Raw genomic sequence first — 23980 nt, 5'->3', positions numbered from 1 at the left:
GATGGAATCAAGCACAGCTCTGTATTACTTTGTTGTTGATGAATGAAATAGATACTGTACATAATTCAATGAACGTCCACATCCTGTATTGTTTTGCGACACTTTTATGGAGGCCGGTTCCAAAAGAATATTGAGTGTAGGTTGAGTCTAGAGCAGGGGTCAGGAACCTTTTTGACTGGGAGAGCCATAAAGGCCAAATATTTCTAAATATATTTCATTGAGAGCCATATAGTATTTTTAACGTATAATAAATTAAATATGTCTTGCTTTTAATGGGACTTCTGGTGCTGCATGATGCTACGGAGGGGGGGGGTGCAGGTGACTTTTTCTTTGCTCCGCCCCGATGTGCGCACACACGGCATCGGAGCTCTGCGGCGCACGAGACGGAGAGCCGATAATTGTTAACGTGACACGTAGAGACAGAAATGACGGCTGTTTAGTTAGTTTAATAAAAGAATAAAGACGTGCTCTTTAAGAAAAGGGACCTTAAATTACTTCTGCTGTAATCTGGCGCGATAGAGAAAATTACAGGGGGGCGGGCGGAGATTATTATTTTTTTTAACTCAAAATTGTCTAGGAGCCATATGACGTCACCGGAAGAGCCATATATGGCTCGCGAGCCATAGGTTCCCGACCCCTGGTCTAGAGTGACCTCATTGGTTAATAGAGCTTGAGAGAATTTGGACTCAGCTACCAGGAGGCCAGTGAGAGCTCCTGTTACTCCCCGTCTGTGGGCTCATTGTATTGTAAAATTGCTCCCGTAGCCATGCCTACGGTGTGTGTGTGAATGTTATTTACTGCTGATGTGAAGGTGGAACCGTAGCTTCTCCTGTCAGGGTATGAACGGGTGTCAATTGGTGAACGATGACATGTAGCGTTAAAGCGCTTTGAGTGGTCAGAAGAATAGAAAAGCGCTTCACAAGTCCATTTATCATCCATTTACCATGATATGCACCAGCCCACCGGCTGCGTGGCCAGTATATTGAATGTAAATAGAGAATAATTCACATCTGGACCAATGAGAAGAGAAGTTTCTTCTTTTTAACCCTTGTGTTGCCTTAGGGTCATTTTGACCCGAATCAATATTACACCCTCCCCCCGTTTTAGGATTAATTTGACCCCATTCAATGTATAATGTCGGTGTTCTTTCGGTAGTCAAAAAACAAACATAAAGTGCCTCACACTTAAACTTGGAAAACAATATTAATTCTAATAATTTTCTGGAGGTTTTAATTGCTGGCGTCAAATTGAACCCAAAGGGTAAAATATGTTAGTAAATATAAAGGTAACAGGAGGGTGAAACATTGAATCGGGTCAAAATGACCCAAAGGCGGGGGGAGGGTGTAATATTGATTCGGGTCAAAATGACCCTAAGGCAACACAAGGGTTAAGATAATGAATTGTTGCATTTTAATGTGACCTCACCTGATAATGTAGGAATTATCTCGAGGAATATTATCTGATGATGTTTATGTCGGCACACAGACAAAAGCTGTGCAGAGAACGCGGCTTTATTCTAAATTATTAAAAGCATAAAAGTTAAACAAAACCAAGACACAGTTCAATCAGTGTGTGAGGCTTTTATAATGCTGCTTTATGACTAATTATTGATGTGCACTTTACTTGTCGGGATAACATGTAGAGTCTGGCTCATCATTCTGCTAAAGAGGTTTTTATCTTCGTACTTGCTGGCAGATTTAAAGTTTAATCAGCGCAATCACCTTTGTTTAAAATCAGGGCTTCGTCTGTATGACATCACCAATCCGTCAACCACATGCCTCGGACTACTATCCATGTGGTTGAATCAAAAAACCATACAGAGATGCAGAATCTGTGTACCTGCACTAGTAACGGTCTGTTTGCTTACACTTTCCATGCCATCCAAAGATATTACGATTTAATTAAATTAAAATGAAGAAGGCTTTAAAAGATAAGTTTTACAAATGAATGTAAACCTATCCACTTTATTACAATTTAAAAGGGAGCTGCATCTTAATCCACTGAATGTTGACAATATCCTGTGTCTATCCCCTGGTTGTAGTTCTTAATCCACCCATTATTGTCGAGCTTTGGCTTTACTCCTTATGACTCCACCTTACGAGTCTGTTCAAATTACCCAAAGAATGTGGGTTGATGCGTCGAGAGAATATAAACGACGACATGAATTATAAAGTGGTTTACAGGCTGATCATAAATGCGGACAAAGAGAAGAACAAACATGGCCGTTTCTTTCTCCGGCAAGGGCAAACTGCAGGGGTCATTTTAATGGAACTCAAAGTGATTATGATACAACAGGTGTTGTTTTAAATGCTATTAGGTTACTGAGACCCTGAGGCAAGTCAACAGCTGGCAGGCCTGTTGCTGCGTTAGACTACACACACATTGGCACTCACCTGCCTCAGAGTCCACACCCAGGCTGGCTCCTCCTCTCATCTGTGTGAGTGTGTGTGTGTGTGTGTGTGTGTTTGAGTAATGTGGGAAAATGATCGTGACAGCCCCGCTGAGCTCCTCCTCCTCACCTAGTAAACCATTTGAGTTGAGGGGGAGGGGCCCGGTGTACTGAATCATTGAAGCCGTGGGAGTCGCCGTGAACAGGTACACTCACGGAGGGAAAGACACCGCCGCAGCTCCTGGACGTCAACTTCGCTTGATTTCAGTGAAATAGTTTTAAAAAATGGACGCGCTTTGAATGAAAACTGCTTGAGAAAAGAGGATTTCCTTGGAGTTTTGAGTCTTTTTGTCTTTCCTGAAAGTTTCCAGCACACACCTGACAGATCCTGGAATCCTGGAATCCTCTGGAAAACTCCCCTCGGAGGAGGGGATGAAGTCCGATGGGGAGCAGAGAAAGTCTGGTGAGTGAGTGGAAAAGACTGTAGCTGCTTCGTTAGACGAGAAGATGCCGCAAGTTTCAGTCCTGCACTTTCAAATAGTGAAGAGGCAAAGGTGGCTTATTATTCGGTGTCAATCTGGACTAAAGATCCGAGAAGAGGAGAGATGTTTAGCTGTAAAGGGTGACATGTCCATGTGTTGGCGAGAGTCCCATCTGATAGAGGATCAGTCACCAGTTGTGGTGCTGAGCCGTTGGGAGACTTTAACCTGCACTGAGTGACCTCAGAGTCGTTGTTAAGCAGAGACTCCGCCATTACCTGGCTCTTCAGCTGTCAGTTGTCTTCAGTGTAAGTTCAAACCAACGCTTAGATGCAAATCATGAGCTGGTGGAGATGCAGAGCCATGTGGCTGGTAATACGGCAATCTGACCTCTGACCTATACAATCAAAAGATTGGAAAACACTGCAGTGATTCACACTTTTCTCAGCTGTTGGGACCAGAAGCTGTGAGGGGGTTTTGCACACCGTTACTGACGAGATCACAGTCTTGGTTTTTGTTAAGTTTGTCTTCAAACAACAATGTTTTTATGGTCACGTAAAGATGCGTTGTGTTGTGTTTCTATTGTAAACACTTGTATTGGGTTGTGGCTGCAGCTTTAATCCTGAAAGAATGTCCTACGCTCAAACAGGGATTTGTGCTGAGTCAGTCAGACTGGTTTCAGACTATTTAAAATGATAAGCATTGAATTACAAGAGTTGCAAATCTGAGAACAACTGCTCTGCTGTTTGACTTCCAAATACCTGCATTTAATCTATATGCTGGTGCTTCACCTGCCCTTCAACCTTGGACTAAGTATCGCCCAGACACGGAGGTCAAAGTTCACATGAGACCGACAAAGCCTGGGTTTTCTGCCCGTTGTGTTTTCTAGAAACGTTGTGTGCTAGAAACCCAGAAATGTGGCATGAAACTGTTCAAACTGTTGCATGTTTTCAAGCACGTCCTACAAATCCGCCAGGCTTAACCCAGAGGTGTGGTTGTGACACAATTAGTGCTTTCAAAGCAAAACAAACACCCGGAGGCTATGGATGGCAGTCTTTGCCGAACCCTTACGATCCCAGGTGCGGTTATGTATTTGCAGTCGTGCTCGGTTACTCACCTTTCAGCCTCATATTTTGGTGGCATCCTCTGTGATTACCGCTGAGGTAATTTGCGGTCTGTCTTTGCAAACTGAAATGGTAAAACATTAGTCATGCAGCCATTACTGCTTGTAACCATAGCAGCAGATTATGGATAATCATAGCCAGCTGTTGATGTCCTCCGAGCAGAATAACGGAGAAATGTTCTGGTTTTGATCTTCTCTGTGTTCAATTCTCATCCAACAGCAGACAGCCCAGAACCTTTTCACACCGCAGCGCTCCTTTGTGCCCCATGGCTGTCACTCAGAGGGAAAGTAATGTTTCCAGATGAGTGATATGATGTCAGAGGGGGCTTAACACTGTGTATTAACACCTCATGGGAACCAGTTGTTGGTTTTCCACTGGGCAGCCTGTTGCTGTCAGACTGACCTGACACTCACCCTGCGTCCTGTGAGGGCCGTGGGTGTGTTCCCGCCAAATGCATGCTCACGTGCGTCTGTGCATATCCAACGCATGGATGCATCATCGGTTTTGCGCGAGCAGATGAGTTTGGCCCTCGCCGTGTCGCCGGCCTTCGTTCACCGACTGCTGCAGCAAGCGGCCCCCTCGGGTGCTATCTTGTTTCTTCGCGTCGTGGCAGACATGGAAGACGATTTGGAACGAGTTAAAGATGATCCGCCACCTCGGAATCAAGTCGGGGATAACGGGGAAGCAACTGTAGTGAGGCATGCCAAGTCTAATTTGGAAATACTTTTCAAGAGCGTGGAGTCATTTTGTTTTATAATGAGGAAGGACTGATTGGAGCCTTTATTATGTTCCATCTATTTCTCTCTGTCTGAACACCCTGGCGTCTAATCACATTTAGTCCGAAGCAAAATCTCAGATTGATTTGGCTGCTTTGTGACTATCACAAATCGGATTCATCCCACACTGGCCCTTCCTCCTCCGCTCATCCAATACACACGGGTGGATGCCAGAACTCGCTCTCTGTAAGTCACTGAAGAGGTAGCTCACATTTGCAGTAACAGTCTTTTCAGTCTGGCAGCTTTATTTACCTGAGCTGTCAGCAGATGCCTGCTCATTTTGAAAACTGGGAACAAATGTAACTCCATAACCATTAGTTACACATTTCAGTCCCAGGATCCTATTAACTATCTCAAGAGGCAACCCGGGTTGCTTCAGCACCGCCGTACTCTACATTATCCGCCAGCTCATCATCGTTGTCACCTGGGCTCGGCTTTTCTAGGTGGCGGCAGTATTTACTTTTGCTGCAGTGCAGGTTTGTTGATGGGTTTGTTTGGTTGATTTGACGCAGGGAAGGGTCTTCGTCACAGTGGTAGGAGCCGCCTCATACACATACGCAGACTCTGTAGGTGTGGACTCCCCAGTTTGATGGTGTATCCATGGTGACACAAGTATGCGGAGTACAGACTTGTGTACTGTTGGAGTTTGGACTTTGGAGTTTGGACTTGGAAGTCCAGACTCCAAGGCACAGGAGGACACAGGACGGTCTTTCTGTGATTGAAATGGCAGCTGACTTGATGACGTCACCACATCAGCTGTTCTTGCTCATGAATTTACTCCAACAATTCACTGTTAAGTAGTTTTACAGTCAAACAAAATAGGACAACTATGCTTTTTTCATTATCCTTTTAATATAATTATTTTATTTTAAATTTTGTTTGTGTGGGTATATATATATATATATATATGTGTGTATTTATATATATGTATGTATGTGTATATGTGTGTGTATTTATATATATGTTGTATGTATATGTGTGTGTGTATATATATGTATGTATATATATATATATGTGTATATATATACACACATATATATATATATGTGTGTATATATGAATGTGTAGATATATACCTATATATATATATGTGTATATATATTTATTTTTAACTGTCAGTTGTTTATTTTCTCCTCCGGCATTGTTTACTGTTGCTGGTGTGAAATGCATTCTGGGATATATGCTGGCCAGAGTACGCACAAGTCTCTGATGCATCCTCTGGAAAGTGGGAGGATCAAGTCACATCCGGGCTTTTCGACCGTGCTTTGCGAGGAGCGGCTGTGAATTGGAACATGTACTCGGGCTGCGACTGATGACGCTTCACGAGAACACGAGAACACAAGTACAGACAAGAACGCTGATTGATGAACGCCCACAGTGTCTGTCCTCCAATTCCGCCAGACTATAGATAATAGCACTGTTAGCCTTTGGCAGCAAAGCTTATTTCTCAACTATATGCACACAATCACACACACACACACACATGCATTATCACAAAGGTACAGACACACACACACACACACACACACATCCAAACACCTCTCAGCCGCCTGTCTCCACTAATCTTTTAATCCACCTCATAAAATCATGCAGATGAATGTGAGTACGGTCTCAGTGCAGCGATTGGCTCAGAGCCCTGGTCATCTCTCAGAGATCTCTCTCCCAGACAGCTTGTTTATTGTTCCAATTGCATCAGATATTGTTGCTTTGTTGTCTCCTTGACTCCCACTCATGCACGACTAGACAAATCTCTCAAAGTAAGTGTTTATTCGTTTGCAATATGTTTAATAGCAAACACATAATAGAGCTATGTTAACAACGTGTAACAATAAAATGAAACCACAAGGAACTGTCAGTGAAAACGGATACAAAAAATGCTACATTTGACAGCTTATAAATGTCTTGTTTTTACCAGCACAGCTCATCAAGCATAACAGCAGCAATTACTGCCTGGCCTGATGCCACCAATTAACATTCTCATCATGTTTGGTGTGAACTGCCCAGAGGAAAAGCACAAACTGGAAGAAGGACCTAAGAAAAGCACCAATTCACTAGCGGACCAACTCGGAGAGCAATGCACATCATTATTTATCACCTCAAATGGGCAAATGGTGTATGTTTCTGCAATTACAGTTTCCTCTGGATGTGTTCTTGCAGCATTTATTTGCCTTCTGAATGCCCGCTCATGCAAAATACTGGAGGATTATAAATTGCATGGACCTAATAAGAAGATCACAAAGGAGAATAGCTACCAGCCTGCACCTTCATTATCACTTCTGTAGAAGGACTGCCATTGTGGCTCATTTGCAGTCTCTGACTCACCAGCTGTGTTTCAATGGCTTTATACATCCATTATTGTATCTATCCGCTACCTTATCTTCAATTTGACCGTCTGTCCCTCATGATCTGAGCAGCACCTCTTCCAGTTTCATGGAAACTCTACTGCTAGTCTCTGAGAGAGTGTCTGTCCATCTGGGACCTCAGAACGATAGTGATCTCACCGTTTGTGGTTTACACGTCAGAGGGGAAGGACTTTAAATCCAACACATTGTTTCGACGGATTATCAACAATTTGGCACGTGTACCGACTGAAAATGAGAGAGAGGGCTGCCTATGTAACTGTAAAGGTTACACCAAAAAGAAAGATGTATTATTTATTTATATATACACACACACACACAACTGAACTCTGTTTGTCATTCTGTGAAAGCCGGTTCTAGCCAGGGTGGCTGATACTATCCGTAGACACACAAGAGGGTTTTAGGACAACGGCCACAGATCGTGGAGGAATGAGTCGGAGACTACTGCCTTATCTTTCTCTCTGAGCTCTGTTCTAACCCCACTCTAGCCCAAGTTCAGCCCCCATTACTCCAAGGACCTGAAGCATGAAATAGGATTGCAGGCATGTGGATGTCAGATTCTGTGATGTTGGAGCGTAGACGACTTGATGGACACTGACTGGAAGGGAGGGAGTCATGCAGGGAGGGACATCGTTATTTAAATGTCTCTGACGTGAATTAACAACGACAGCCTCGAGTTCTGTGAAACTCAGCTTGTCGTTTGGATGGAATAATTCTTCGCTGATAGCAGGTTCTAGCTTTTCAGCTTTCCTTTGTTTTACATGATTTTTGATCGGATATTTATTTTTGGATGCCATGTCAGACCAAACAAACAATGTGAGCTTTCAGTCATGGAAGTTATTCCGTTAATTTTCTTACATTTTCATCCCAAACACATGCTCGCCTTCCCACTGGCGTGCTCATCAATAAGCAGCAATCCATCCCTGTGTGTGTTATCCTGATTACCAATATCGCTTCATCACTGTCTCCGTTAATACTGAATATTCGAGTCTGATTTCTGAAGGAGTCCCGCAAGGCAAGGTGTGTTTTTTCCCCTTTTTTTCAATTTTCATCAGGCGTGACCCTGTCATCTCCTCGGGCGACGCGGGGAGATTGTTCTGCTCATGAGAATTGACTAGCTAATTCAGAGAAAAGCACTCAGAGACCGAGCAGACACTGCAGGCTGCCTTCATCAGTCAGCGCTTAGGCATCACCACCGTCAGGAGCCGCTGATGAATATGCTATCAATGGTCCATACAGATGAGTGTGTGATTGTGTGCGAGACAGACAGACACGCACTCTTGACTTTTATTAATGACTTCTGCACCTGATTTAAGATGAAAGACTCTATGAAAGACATTTTGGCAATCTTCCCTGAATGAGGTATTCAGAATATGATGTGGAGGTGTGCACATGTGCTTTCACTTTTTCAAGGACCTGCATTTGAAAGGCATGCATTTCGCAATTGCTGAATTTTCACACCTCGTTTGTCGACTTGTCTTCGATCACTCCCTCTTTTACACGAGAATAATATGGAATGGCTCAAATCCCAGGCAGCCAGTTGCAACCAAATTAATAGAACCACTACAGCGTGTTTGCATGTCATCGACTCACCGTGTATATTGTTTTATGCTGACAATTTTATTCTGTGTGTTTTGAGGAACACCTATCCAGGGTACACTTGTTTTCCATTCATTTCTGTGTTGTATGAAAGTCAATAAGCAGATGCTTAAAACCTGCTTTAGTTGAGCAATTCATCACTGTTTCTATCTGCGTTTATCTGTGCACGTGTTACAGTTGTGTTGTTATGCAGACCAAACGCTCATTAACCCGTCAACACCTTTCCGTGCATTACCTGAAGTAACTTGACAAACATATTCCCTGTTATGTAAGGCAGTGAAAAAACTAATTAATGCAGTCAAACACAGCACCATCATTTGCAAAATGGTAAATTGTGTCGGAAAGTACACACAATGTGTTTAAATCACTGGTGTGCTACTTTGAGGAGGCCACAAGTTGCAGCCAAGACAGAAGGTTGATGAGTGGGATATCATTTGCGCTGCAGTTTGGTTGCGATTTAGTTTTGTTCTGACCTGAGGACACAAACAGATTCCCTTGGAAATATAAAGGTCAGATAATGGGTGCTGTTTGCATACATGTCTGCAAAGGGCAAACATTAATCAGTATCCTATCATGCATTCACTAAAGCACATACCTATCCAAGTGTGTGTGAGGACAGCAGAATGTTTCACATTAATGACAATTTATTACCAATCTGAGTATTTCAGCTCAGCTTAACTAGGAAAGACAATGGAATAAGTCTTAACCCTTGTGCTGCCTTAGGGTCATTTTGACCCAAATCAATATTACACCCTCCCCCCGCCTTTGGGTCATTTTGACCCGATTCAATGTTTCACCCTCCTGTTACCTTTATATTTACTAACATATTTTACCCTTTGGGTTCAATTTGACGCCAGCAATTAAAACCTCCAGAAAATTATTAGAATTAATATTGTTTTCCAAATTTAAGTGTGAGGTACTTTATGTTTGTTTGTTGACTACCGAAAGAACACCGACATTAAACATTGAATGGGGTCAAATTAATCCTAAGGCGGGGGGAGGGTGTAATATTGATTCGGGTCAAAATGACCCTAAGGCAACACAAGGGTTAAGATTAAAAGGTAATGCTCCTGACATATAATGTCTGTCTATAAAGGCACTCAACAGTACTGAATGCGTCGCATTTCGAATTCCTCACTGGGTCAATTTTCCAACATTGAAGATTGTGGATAAATCCATGAAACTCATCTGCTTCCTGGGATTTATTCATTACAAGGAAATAGAACGGTGTCGGAGCGGGTGCATTGGCCTGGTCTTGCATGTAGTTTCCTATTGAGCATCATCGCTGATTCTCATGGATTCTCAGTGCCGGCTCTGTTGCTCTTTGCTCCGTCACACAGTGAGTAGCGGCGACAGAAATACCCACTGGACTCAACGACTCTGACTTGAGATCTGTCGTGCATGTGGGGGGTGAAAAGGGGAAAGTCTTTTACAGATGAATACAATTATTCTGCACATCATTACATTGCTTTTTATAATGTTTTTCACCACTTTAATGAATCACTTGTAAATAGGTAACATTGTACAGGTCTCTCATTGGGGGAGGATTCAAATGGAGGATCCATTTTTTAGATCTGAAAGATGCAGGAGAGAAAACTATTTGTAAAACTGATGGAAACAAAAGCTTTTCCAGGATGATATTCTTTGATACTTTCTTTATTTCTTGTTAGGTGAAAACAGGTGACATTTTTTTTCACTGTGAATGTCTTTTGTGGTTTGCGTTCATTGTTGTTGTAATACTAATTGTGTCCACAAGTGGCTGAAGTGCACCACTAAATAGGGCTTCTAAATGTTTCCTTCAGCTGAGTTCAAATGTACATAACTTGCTCACTTACGCACAATATATGAGCCTTGTGTTTAGAGTGCATGGAGAATATAAAACTGGGCTGTAAAACGTGAATGTTTTTTGTCTTTTTCCAAACATGGTGTAGTAGTGCACTTCAGCCTCTTGTGGTTGAAATGGATATTACAACAACAAACACCTGGCTTTTCTACACTCTTTTTCTCTCCACCGGTTTCACTAAGAACAAGAGACCAGGAACTTAGAAAGATTATCCTGGCAAAACGTTATATCCACCTGTTCATCAACATATTTCTGATCATGCTTAGAACATGGATCACTAAAAGTTTTTTTTCTCCCTTTTTCTCACTTGCAAACATGAGCGTTCTGAAATCAGGGATTTATTTATTCTCAAATAAATTCAAAAAGATTTCCGACAAGGTGCCTAAAGCTTCTTACCCAACGTGGCATCTCCGATGGGTTGAAAGGAGAATCAGTTTGAATGTAATTATTCAGCAGGGCCGTGGCTTAGTTGCCAAGTCCAGAACAAACAAGAGGATGTGGGCTGTATCATCCCGTCGTAAAAGCACTCGCTGCTCAAATTCCTGACCCCGACTGCTCTTTCATTCCCTTTTTTTATTTCACACGTTCCTGTTTTGGGTCGCTCCTTTGTCCAGGACAACTGAGGTAAAATAAGCTCTGCATTCAGACTGTGTTTCAGGTGTTACTGTACATCGGCTGGACAAATGATGTTGTCAACAAGCTGGTGCTGCCCTTGTTTTCAGCACCGCCCTGTCATTAAATACAACATTCCTTATGAGGATACATGTGGGAAGGAATTGGTTATGCTGCACTGTAGCAGGACTCGATATGTGTTGGTTTTGTTAGATGGCATATTATATTGCAGTAATTGAAGCAGTATAATTCAGACACATAATACGTCTAAATGACATAGTTATTGTGTCTGCTCTATTATTTATACATTGCTAAGAAGCCTGCATACACTATATGCACCCATCATATGGCAGCAGCCAGTATCCGCTCTATACTGTAGCCTGTGCTGTCCTCCCTCTGCAAGCTGGCGGAATAAGAATTGTGTGGGAACAATAGGCCCGTTAATTGATTTTGTCTCCGGTAACAGGCAACACATTTAACCCCACCCTGTCTTTCCCTCCCACTCACTCTGAAGATGGAGAACCAATCTAAAAGCGTCCCCCCTCTAGACACCTACTGTCATTCTCTATCAATTTTCATCCTCCAATCCCATTTCAGCCAAGTCAATTTCAGCTGCCGCGTGGCCACTGGACTCTCTGACGCATTGATAGACCTTTTGGAACTTTTGGAAAGGGAAAGGAGGAAGAGGAAATCACTGGACAGGAAACGTTTTAGGGAGACATTAGCCATGTTCCCATTCACATATTTCCATGCACATTTTGAAGTATTGCATTAAAAAAACAGTATGGAAACAGTAAAATACTTTTGCAGTTACCTAAAAAAAGTGTTTTACAGCAACTTGTGGTGGATTTTGCCCGAGTTGAAAAAGAGATGCACTAAATGGATTATGGAACCGCCTTTGTCGAATCAATTGTGATCTTGCAAACAATGAACTCACATGAGCGAGAGCTGTTTCTGTTGTCAGCCTCGTCTCGGACAGATGAGGTAGAATGGGTCGTTTTGTTTCCAGTTCACTACCTCTACTACTTCTTCTACTCTGTTTCCTGGAAGTTTAGAGAGCCCACTTCTGACCGAATGATGCCGTAGCTGAGCTTATCCAAACCAGACCAGTGCATTGTGCGGCTACTGAGAGGGACTTAGACGAACAGAGAGAGCCCATGAATTGTTACTATCTTATGAAATATACTGATTACAATGTCTGAAATATATCTTTGTGGACCTAGAAAATAAAACATTTTAAGACAAATATTAGATTTTTAGAGTCAATGAATTCACAGCAAGTCAAATCTTTGAGAGAACAAAAGGCATTTATTCTCCTCAGATGTTTATTTAGGTTTTTTTCATCAGGAGATGACAGATTTAGGCTACCCAAAGTAGTGCTGATATTTTGGAACAATTGGTCTCTAACATACCGACATTGTTAGACGAAGGCTGCAGGGTTATTTAGGAAGACAGTTTCAGCCATTTTGCTTAAATCATAGAAATAGAAAATGACACTGATCAGATTCATATTTCATTGTACCAACTGCATGTCAGCTGATGCCGCTATTATGCAAATCCACACATTTAGGCTGTCGTTTACATCAGTGGCCGGGATGGAGATTTTATTTAGTCTTTCGATGAATCATAACTGGCAATCCTGTTCAGGGAATAGGAACGGAATGGAGGGAGGGTAAATTAATGCACATATTTATTTGCTAATTGAGTCAGTGACAAAGATCAGTCGTCATTAGCCTCAGTTTAGTCCCTGTGGCGCTTACCAGTTGCATAAGACCACATTTGTAAAAACACATTAAGCCTGTACTCTTTAAAGAAACTCCCTGTTCACAATATTTCTTGATATTAAAAACAGAAAATGCACAAATGTTATTTTCGTGAATGCTACAATGTAAGAACCTTTTTTGACGTATTTCTTCTCTTTATTATTTTTCCTCTATCTCATCACGCTGTATTTTATTGTAAACGGCTATTTAAAATAAACTGAATTGATTTAAATAAGCAACTGTTTGCTGAAGCCTGTCATATCAATTTTAAAGGTCGTTACATCTTCACAACGTGTTTCAATCGTCCCCAAGCGGCCAAGAAATTTCAATTTCAAACTGTCATTACATGTTACAGCGTGACATCCTGGTTCAACTCTTTTACTGCTGTAGCTTTCTCTCAGTCTTGGTGTGCAGTACTTATGACTTTATTTTATTTACTTACCGTGTTCCCAGATCTCAGCAGTAACCCCGGTCGGTGACGACACAGTAAATTCCCCAGTGTTGGTGTAAATATTAAGTTAAACATGTTTGTGTAAAATATACAGTGTTGAAGTGAATTGACTTTGTCAGAGTCAATACAACTAGAGCAAGAGTAAAACACCCATTGTTGATGACAACATTCACTTTTACTCTAGAAAGCTCCGCCCCCTCTCTGGAAAGTTCCGCCCCCTCTTTAGAAAGCTCCGCCTCCTCCTTTCAAATTGAGTTTCATCTTGCGCATTTTAATTCCAGAAAGAATTTCTCTAAATCACATTTTTTATATCAAATGCTTATATTTTGAGCAGAAGCAACATTTTAGAATAACTTTATACTGAGTTCAACTTACAGGCGAGCTGTTTTTTTCTCTTGAAATATCGAATTGCAGACGGCTAACGTGACAGTCAAAAGCTACACAAATTAAAGAGTACATTAACACCAAGCCAGTAAACACATGAGAGAGCCACTGTGGGTCAGTGGTTAGCAGGTCTGTCTTTCAATCATTGGGTCGGCGGTTTAAATCTCTGACCTAGTCGATGTGTCCTTGAGCAAGACAGTTAACCCTGAATTGTTCTGAATAAAAGTGTCAGCTAAATGTAATGTAAAGTAACACTGAACATAGAGATAACATTTCAGAGTTAACGCAACTCTGCCAAGTGTTATTATTCTAAAATGTACTCTTTTGACATTGCCAATTTGACTGTGTATAACCTTATTTTAATCGATAGATTAGTGGCAAGAAAAGAGGCCTACAAAAATATAGGTTGCTATAAATTCAATCTGTCTGTGTGCTGTCAGACATGTGAAGCTGTCATTCAGCAGCAGAGAGCGTGCTGCCAGCCAGTGGGGAACAGGTGGTGTTGAAGGCGGAGCCAACAGCAGAGAGTCGGCAAACCACCAACCCGGAATCGTCCTCTCATACCTGCCACTACCGAGGTTGTGATGGCAACAGTCACAGCACTGAAAGCTGAAACACAACCCCGTGATTGTGTGTGTGTCCTAAAGTTATGACGGCCAGAAAGGTTGCGTTAATAACTGCCCGGGAGTGGAGCTGAAACCATTTGTATGCGTTTGCTGTAGTATTTCCAATATTTTCTTCCCAGGGTTACATTTCATTTTAGAATTCACTGAAACCTCATATTTAAGAAATTATCCAAGGACCATGTTTAATATGAATACCAGCCATTGAGTTAGCAAATAGTAGCGGTTTTTCATGCTTTTTTCAGGGATATGGTCATTATTCAGGTAATTAATTATTTCAGACCCCTCCATCAATAAAAACATGTATTTCATTCAATGTTCTTTGAGATCAAAAACCTCTCCACCAGATATACCGAAGTCAATTTATAGACTTAAATCAGAAGCAAATGGAAAACACTTGATGGATGTCCAGTATCATAAACTCCTATTAAAGTGTGACCACGTCTATTATTCGTAACTATGCATGTGTGAGACTAAATGTAATACATTAGACAAGAATCAAGATTATTCTATAAATGTGCATACACAGTACACAGCATAGGCATGCTGAGCTATAAGCCTGACAAACGCTGGCCGACGTTGTAGGGAGGACTCTCCGTGGGAATGAGCTGGAGTCCTAGAGGGAAGAGCAGGGGAGCTTGCACTTATCAGGAGGCTCCCAGTCAGACCGTCATTTGTAATGCAGAGCTACTATGCATGCTTCTCACCAACCTGGAGACGATGCAGACGTTGAAAAATAGGTGGCCGTCTTCCCCCTCCCCCCCTCACACCCACCCACCCCTCCGACTGTCTTATCTGGAGAGCTGCAGCACTGTGCTCGCCTGCACAAAGCTGGAGGAGACAATAACATATCTGTTCCCCCTTCACGCTCCCAACCAATGTTGGTTCATCTTGCATTTCCTATCATAGATGCTGCCGGTCCTCTTGCTGGTAAAGTGAACACATTTAACCGTCAGGCTGCAAACTGTTTTCCCCGTAAACCACCTGGTTGTCTTCAGTAAGTGAATCACTAAATGTTTCATTTAAATCAGCGGGAGGTTGTTAAATTAAATTCTTCTCCATATCTCCCATTGGTTTATTTTTATCAGGAAGCATCTGTCTCCCCGTGACTCTTTTTGGAGAGGGTGAGAAGTGGTATATTTGTGTGCAGCGTATTCTCTAAATCTCACATCCTGTACAGTATGCACAGTTTTTTGTGGTGCTATTCCACTTCCTGGGTTAACATATATGTCATTATATTACGTACGCATCCACACACCAGTCTTATCCTCTTAGTGCCGTAGGATTGATCAAGCTCTTCGTTGTTTGTTCATAGGGGATGTATAATATGAGGCCAGCTTCTTATGTTGAGGTCGAATGCAAACATCTGACGAACTGATGTAACGTGAAAGTCAATTGGCCATTGACAGGCATCAAATTCGGTGAAGCGAGGCAAGTGCATTGATATTTACCACTTTTAAGACAAAAAAGTAATTCAAAGCACTGAATATAATGCCTGACCACATTAAAATAGAAGGTACTTCAGGGTGTTCGTGAACAATGGAGGATGACGATGAAAGCTTTGAGAAGGAATGAAAAACAGACTGTCAGTGCTTGTGCACATACATTTGGGTATTTGGAGTGGTTACTAACCGCAAAACTGAAATAAGTTAATAAAGTGTTTATGAACATTAAAGCATGTAAGTATATTTTAGTGGAAACCCCAAATACAAATATGAACCTCTTAATGAGCAACATGTCTCGTTTAGATTTTTTGGGGTCAAAGTCACAGAGTCTGGTGTTATCTGTCCGTTTGGCTCTATGTTGCATGATAACAACATTCTTTGTTTAGTTTGGACCTTGAACCGTAAATATTTACCGTGTTCCTCGCCTGTGACTTGGTTGAAATGTAATTTATTTACAATTTGCATCCACTTTCACTGATGAACAGAAGGAAGTGTACAACTACATCTGAGCAGATTACAATAACAATTTGACTTTCTTCTCTTTGTTGCAGCGCTGAATCTATTGTTCTATAATTGTTTGGTTCATTATCTATCCTTCTACACTAAGCAATCAATCTCATAGCTGCGTGAATAGTTTTTTAATGTTGAAGTTGTGGTTAATAGAAGTTACTGTGGGACGTTTAAAATCAAGATTCAAGATTCAAGATTCAAGATGTTTTATTTGTCACATACACACACAGGGTGTGCAGTGAAATGAAAGTGGCAATGCTCAGCAGGAATGTGCAAGGGCAACAAGTACACACTATTTACAATAAAAAACAACACAATATTTACAGTAAGTGTGTGTGTGTGTGTGTGTGTGTGTGTGTGTGTGCCTAAGAGGGGCAGTTGTGTGGGTCTATGTGGGGGTCCTGGTGAGGTCGGAGTTCACAATCCTGATGGCCTGAGGAAAGAAACTCCGTCTCAGTCTCTCTGTTCTTGCAGCGTGACTACGGAGGCGCCTGCCTGACCGCAGCAGCTGAAACAGTCTGTTGTTGGGGTGGTGAGGATCCTTCATGATCCTGCCGGCTCTGGTTCTGCACCTCCTGGTGTACAAGTCCTGCAGGGTGGGAGTGTAGTTCCAATAGTGCGCTCAGCCGAACGCACTACTCTCTGCAGAGCCTTCCTGTCCTGAGCGGAGCAGTTGCCAAACCAGGCTGTGATGCTTCCTGTCAGGACGCTCTCTACAGCTCCAGAGTAGAAGGACTGAAGGATCCTCTGGGAAACTTTAAATTTCCTCAGCTGCCTGAGGTGGTAGGCGCTGCCTTGCCTTTCTCACCAGAGTGTCTGTGTTCGTTGACCATGTCAGATCCTCGGTGATGTGGACTCCCAGGTATTTATACCCGCTCACCCTCTCCACAGTAGTCCCGTTAATCCCCAGTGGTGAGTACGTCCTCTGTTGTTGTACCCTCCTAAAGTCCACAATCAGCTCCTTAGTTTTGGTGACATTCATGATGAGGCTGTTGTCCTGGCACCAGAGTGACAGATCAGCAACTTCCTCCAGGTAGGCCTTCTCGTCGTTGTCGGAGATCAGGCCCACCACCACTGTGTCATCCGCAAACTTGATGATGGTGTTGGAGCTGAACCTGGCCACACAGTCATGTGTGTACAGGGAGTACAGTAGGGGCTGAGGACGCAACCCTGGGGGATCCTGTGTTCAGGGTGAGGGATTTGGAGTGTGTCTGCCCACCCTGACCACCTGTGGCCTGGCGGTCAGGAAGTCCAGGATCCAAGCACACAGGGGTGTTCAGTCCCAGCTCAATCAGCTTGCCGGCCAGTCTGGAGGGACTATGGTGTTGAAAGCTGAACTATAATCAATGAACAGCAGTCTCACATAGCCCCCTCTGGCTGTCCAGATGAGAGAGTGTGGTGTGCAGTACCTGGGAGACAGCATCATCTGTGGATCTGTTTGGGCGATAAGCAAACTGCAGCGGGTCCATGGAGGAAGGGAGGAAGGCGCAGATGTAGTCCTTTATCAGCCTCTCAAAGCATTTCATGACCACCGAGGTGAGGGCCACGGTCGGTAGTCATTCATACATGCTGGAGAAGCATTCTTGGGCACAGGGACAATAGTGGATCTCTTGAAGCAGGCGGGGACCACGGTCTCAGCCAGGGAGGTTGAATATTGTGGTGAACACTGGAGCTAGCTGATTAGCACAGGTCTTCAGTACTCGCCCAGATATGCCATCTGGACCTGCAGCTTTCCTGGTGTTCACCCTCAACAGAGCCCTCCTCACACTGTGCTCGGTCACAGAGAGTGTGTGTTCATCCCCAGCGGTAGAACTCACCTCGGCTACGCTAACGGTGTTGTTGTTAGCCGGCGAGCTAGCGCTGTTGTTGCTAGCCTCAAACCGTGCATAAAATGAGTTCAGGTCGTCCGCTAGGGATGCGTCGGCACTCACCATAGCGGGGTCTGCTCTGGTAGTCTGTGATAGTCCGTAGCCCCTGCCATAGGCGCCTGGTGTCGCGCTGCTCCATCTGTGATTCCACTCTGTCTCGGTACCTCCTCTTGGCTTCCTTCACCGCCCTCCTCAGTCATAGACCGCTGCCTTGTACTCGTCCATGTTGCCGGATACAAGACCGGAGTTATAGGCAGCAGTACGGGCGTTCACAGCTTCACGGATGGATCTATCAACCCACGGCTTTTGGTTAGGAAAGACCCTAACTTTTACCGTGGGGACGATGGTGTCCGCTAGCGTTGCTATGAGGCTCATTGCTACTTCCAAACTCGCTGACGTCACTGGAACTGGATTGGATCATGTCCCAGTCGACGACACGCAGAGCGTCCTGTAGCTCAGCCTCTGATTGGTCAGACCACCGCGTTCGTTCCTCGTCACTACCGCTTCCGCGCGATCTTTTGTCGGTACTCCGGAAGCAGAAAAATGGCGGCATGGTCTGATTTGCGAACGGAGGAGAGAGACAGCCTTGTAGCCTCTCTTGAATGGCGTATAGCAGTGGTCCAACGTTCTTTCCTCTGGTAGCACACGTAATGTGCTGGTGAAAGTTCGGCATGACTTTTTAGGTTTGCCCTGTTAAAGTCCCCAGCCACCACCACAGCCGTCGGGATACTTGTTCTGATGCCGACATAACACATCATGTAGGTCCGATAGTGCTACGTCGGTGTCCGCTTGTGGTGGTATGTAGCGGCTGTGGTGATGACCGAGCTGAACTCCGGGGAAGGTAGAATGGACGGCATGAGATCGTCAGATGTTCCAGGTTCGTGAGCAGGAACGAGAAAGAGTCTTAATGTTCTTGGGGTCGCACCACATGTTGTTAGTCATGAAGCAAACCCCTCCACCCTTAGATTTACCAGACTCTTCCGTTCTGTCTGCACGGAAAACAGAGAAGGACTCGGTTGGGCATATGACTCGATCCGGCACCAGCGCGGTCAGCCATGTTTCCGTCAGACAAAGATGTTACAGTCCCTCATGTCCCGTTGGAATCTGATCCTTGCCCTAACATCATCCATCTTATTTTCCAGAGACTGGACGTTAGCAAGAAGGATGCTGGGCAGAGGTGGACGGTGGGCTTGAACTCTCAGTCTGTTCGAATTCGCTCCGTTTCCCTCGATGTTTTCGTCGTCTCCCCGTAGTAGCGGCTCCACTGTTGTTGATGTGGTTCGCTCGTACGATCTCTGCCGGCCACGCTGGATCGATGGAAAAAGTGGACAAAAACCCTTGTTTTGCGCAAAAGTTTATGTCCAAAAGTGTGCTGTGGTCGTATGCTGTTAGTGCCGATGTGTTTGTGGCAAAGAAAACATTAAAAATAAACACAAAAACTAAAAGAGCGCACAATCTCCGCGGAGCTACCTCGACGGCGTCTGGACACAGCCGCGCCATCTTCATCAACGTCTTTACTGAAAGATTTGAGTTTATTTGCAATTTTTTGTCAACACATAACCCTATTTATCAAATAAGTAACATTTTCTATAAGGGAGTGAGTGTCATATAAATCAATATTCTCAGCCAGTATGTATGGCTTGCTATAAAAGATAAAACACACATTTTCGGTGTAACGCCCTCCTCTGTGTCTCCTCTGTCTTTATTGGTAATTCCCTTCACCTGCCCTCAGCCATTCCGCTGTCTCCTTGATTGGTTAATCACCTTCACCTGCTCTCAGCCACTCGTCTCGTGCCGTACACCTGGGTTTCCCCCCTTTATATTGTGCCAGTCTTTCCCTTGTCTCTTGTTGGTTTGTTGTCTTTATCTGAGGCCACATTTACACATAGCCGGGTATTTACAGAAACAAATATTTCTGCCCCTCCGTTTTCAAAAATAATGTCGTACACACAAGGTTGTTTAAAAAAAAGTTTCTGTTTATATGAACCCGCATGAATACGCCCCCGGGCGCCATCATAACTATGCCAAACCTGTAGTCGGCAGTGTAATGAGAAGGATAAAGACATGCAAACCAATCAGAATTCTCAAAACCAACAACAACTACGAAAAACACGATCAACTTCCTTTTCCTTTAGAGAGTAAATATGGCGCGAGGTTCATTTGTATGGACAGACAGCGAAGTGGAGCTGCTGCTTCGAGTCGCCTTCGATTATAAGGCAAATAAAGCACTCGATAATGTGGATTGGGAATCATGCCAAACTAAATATAGGGATATGTTGGCATTGTTCTTAGAACAGTACCCGTCCGAGACCTCCGAGGAGTATCCTCCTGTCAAGGAGGAAATAACTCGGGCGCACCTAAGCAAACTAACTGTAAACAGGACGCTCACATGACGTGAAGCATTTTTAGTCGCATACTGTGACGTTTGACAACCTAAAACTCCGTTTGACTTAGTTCACACGCAAACACAAAAACGGAGTTTTCAGAAATCTCCACTTTGGCCGGAGTTTTTAGAAATGATCGTTTTCCGTGATAAAACCTCAGTTTTTGTGTCAATGAAAGGCCAAAACGCATGAAAATATATGCGTTTTCCCATCGTGTAAACGGTGTCTGTCTCGTAGTGTCTCTGTTTCGATGTCTCACTCTCAGTCTTTGTTCGCATGGTGATTCCTAGTTTTTTTTTGTAGTTGCTTTCAAACCAGGGTTTTTTATATTTTACCTTTTTCCAAAGTTAAGTGTTTTTTGTTTCACTCAAAGCTTGAGTCCACCCTGTCGATCTGCACCTGAGCCTCACCCTGTGACAAAGCCGTGCCATTCAGAGTCCTTGCCCTTTATTTATGACTCCCTGTTTTTCTCCCATGCACAATCAATACATGCAAACAAAATGAATAAGTAATCAATTAGAGTCTGTGACCATTATAGGATTGTTAAACACCAGTGAATTGTATCTTGCGGTCGGTGGTTTCCAGAAAGGGCTCTTGGTTTGCCAATAAGTTGTTGCTGCTTCAGTTGCTCCTTAAAATGTGGTTCTAATATCGGGTCCAGTAAATATACCTCTGGATAATAATACTACACTCGCAGACGTTTTTCTCTCGATCCCTCTCCTAATAACCCTTTTTACATTTCATTTTTGTTATTTAGCGAGCAGCTCTTACCCTCAGCCACTTACATTTATTCAGTGAACACATATTAAAGGACTCAAAAGCCCTGGTAGGCAGGTGCACGTCGTACAAGCAGTGCACTGGTGTTAATTAAAGGTTCATTTTAGTTTCAGGGGAGGGAAGGTGAGAGCTAAAGTGATCCATGGGATGTGCAGGAGGGGAAGATGTGTGTGTAACAACAGGTCTGCTGTAGGACGAGTGAGGAATGGACTGTTAGTGTAATAGCCAGGCATTGTTTAAAGGTAATGTAAAGCTGCTTGATATTTTCTAAATGCTCCTTTACAGATTTCTTAATATTGCTGATGGTACAGCACTAGTTAAATACACCAAGCAGTATTAAATGAGCAATAAGGGCACATTGAGAGGATTATTTCCACTGATGCTCCGCAGAATGCAAAGCAGATGAATTGACTAACTTTCATAAAAAGCCAAAGTGAATTCTTCTATCGGTATCGGTGCATATTTAGTCTCTCATTCTCCGTTCTCCCATTTGTCTCTGATGGATTCGCTTTTTTCCGACAGTAATATTGGAGCTGTGATGTGGGAGTGTGAAGTGTAATTTATGCGAGGCACTTGATCGAGGAGCCATGCGAGAAGGGGCTGAGCAGTGCCCCCCACCTTGAGGGTGCATGAAATTGAGTCGAATTGTCCCACTCATCCTTATATGAAGTACTCCCCCTAGACTCCACCTAGACAAGCACATTAAATGTGCAAAAATGTCAGGTTTTTTTATCAAAATATTTATTTTTGGAGGTTTAACGTGAGAACTTGAAGTGTAACATTTGTCACTGAATGTGAAGCGGGCCTCTATCCTTTATTTATACTTCCCGTCGACACTGTCGGGTTCAACAGGGAGCATTTCATTATTCATATTCATATCAAAGACATCATCTACTAGACCCCAGCCAACCCATGTGATGCCTACCTGCGGAAATGTGGTTATTTTCAGACATAACCATCGCTGCATTGGTGTAGCTCTCCAAAGCTAACGCTCTTCTGCAAGATTGAGCTTGGATTCCAGGATGCATGTGAGCCTTCTCGAGCTACAGGAATAAAATTGTTACTTTGGCCTAAAAACGGATTCACTCTGAACCCCACACATGTATAATAATAATTGATTGAGCCGTGGTTTGACGTCCGCTTACTGAAGCTCTGTTGTGTCTCTGTGTGTTTGCAGTCCTGCTGCGCGAGGAGGTGGCCCAGCTCCAGGAGGAGGTGCACCTGCTCCGGCAGATGAAGGACATGTTGAGTAAGGACCTAGAAGAGACCCAGGGGGGCTGCTCGGCCGACGTGCTCTCCGCCACCGAGCTGCGTGTGCAGCTGGCCCAGAAGGAGCAGGAGCTGGACCGAGCCAAGGAGGCGCTGCAAGGTGAGGAACAAGAAGCTGTTTGTATTCTCTAAAACACTAACATCTTTGTTATTATTCAATATGGATAATGACGCTGCAAGAGATTGATGACCAAGAGTGTTAAGGGACTATGTAAATAAATATTCCTGAATATGAACATGCTTTTCCACTTGTTGAAGCCATTTGCTTTAATTTAATTTGAGAGGATGTGAAAACTTTCACTACTTTTTTTTAAATGAAATCATGTCAACAAATTCTATTCAGAATTAGTTAACTAGTAAAAAATTTGAATTTATATTATTAAATTTGCTAAAGAGTTTATTAACAGACATGAGTAAGGCACTTCCGTACAGATCAATCCATTAGCTTTCACCTCTTATCCTGTTCAGGGTCACGTGGGGGCTGGAGCTACTGGACTACAATGAACACAATAAGAAAGAAGTTATTGTATTTAATAAATGTGTAAATTCAAAAAAACGTAATTTGATGAACACAACAAAAGGAGTTTGGGATGGATTTGCTCTTTTAGGCGTGACTGTGAACATTGGAAGTATGCAAAGCAGAGTGAAGTTGCAGCAATTCTCACTTCCTGCTCACATTCTGTCACCATCTTGCTCCCATTTACTGAAGATTGTTGGCCATTTAGAGAGAAACCTGTTCCATTTCGCTCCTTAGGGCGTGAAATCGGTTCATTTTTGCTTGTTTAATGTTAACATGAGTGTCTATAACACTGTGGTTAATGCGCCCCATTGGCTGCATTATGTTCTATTCACATGTTTTCCGCTCAAGAGAGCTTTACCTTTTTTAAAAAGCCGTTCCACACTGCAGGCACATGACGCAGCTCAGTTCCCAGTCTGCACCGCCCACTCATCCTGGTCTCGCCGATCTGCAGCACAGTGTCGTCTCACCACTGTAGGCTAATTTAAACATGAGGGCCGATGTCTGCATTACTTCACCTAAACCGTACAGGAAGATGTAATAAGCAGCCGTACATATTTAATTAGCGGAGCAATGCACTAAAAGAACAATTTTGAAAAACTTCAAAGGTAAATGTTGTGTGTTGGAATGGTCAGTAGACTTCATTCTTGACTTTTACCCCAATACGAATAACAAGCTCAGTGAATAAGTGATGAACGTCTGTATTTCAAGTGTCTTCAGGTTACCACAAACACTTCAATATCTAAATTGACCTGGATTATTTAATGAAGTACCAATATAGTACAGATTAGACCGGGCAATAATTAA

At 43.2% G+C, this 23980-nt stretch overlaps 1 protein-coding gene across 3 annotated transcripts in view; it reads left to right on the top strand.

Moving 5' to 3' along the window:
- Nucleotides 1-23980, top strand: part of LOC130199088 (kazrin-like) — a 153594-nt gene that overhangs the window by 111086 nt on the left and 18528 nt on the right. For all 3 annotated transcript variants that reach the window (XM_056422300.1, XM_056422302.1, XM_056422301.1), the window contains one exon: nucleotides 22565-22756. In XM_056422300.1, coding sequence (XP_056278275.1) covers nucleotides 22565-22756 — 192 coding nt within the window. The remainder of the gene's footprint in view (nucleotides 1-22564; nucleotides 22757-23980) is intronic.

Source organism: Pseudoliparis swirei, chromosome 9 (assembly GCF_029220125.1).
Source record: "Pseudoliparis swirei isolate HS2019 ecotype Mariana Trench chromosome 9, NWPU_hadal_v1, whole genome shotgun sequence".
In the NCBI taxonomy this organism is placed as follows: Eukaryota; Metazoa; Chordata; class Actinopteri; order Perciformes; family Liparidae; genus Pseudoliparis; species Pseudoliparis swirei.
This window is presented reverse-complemented; position numbering and strand designations above follow the sequence as displayed.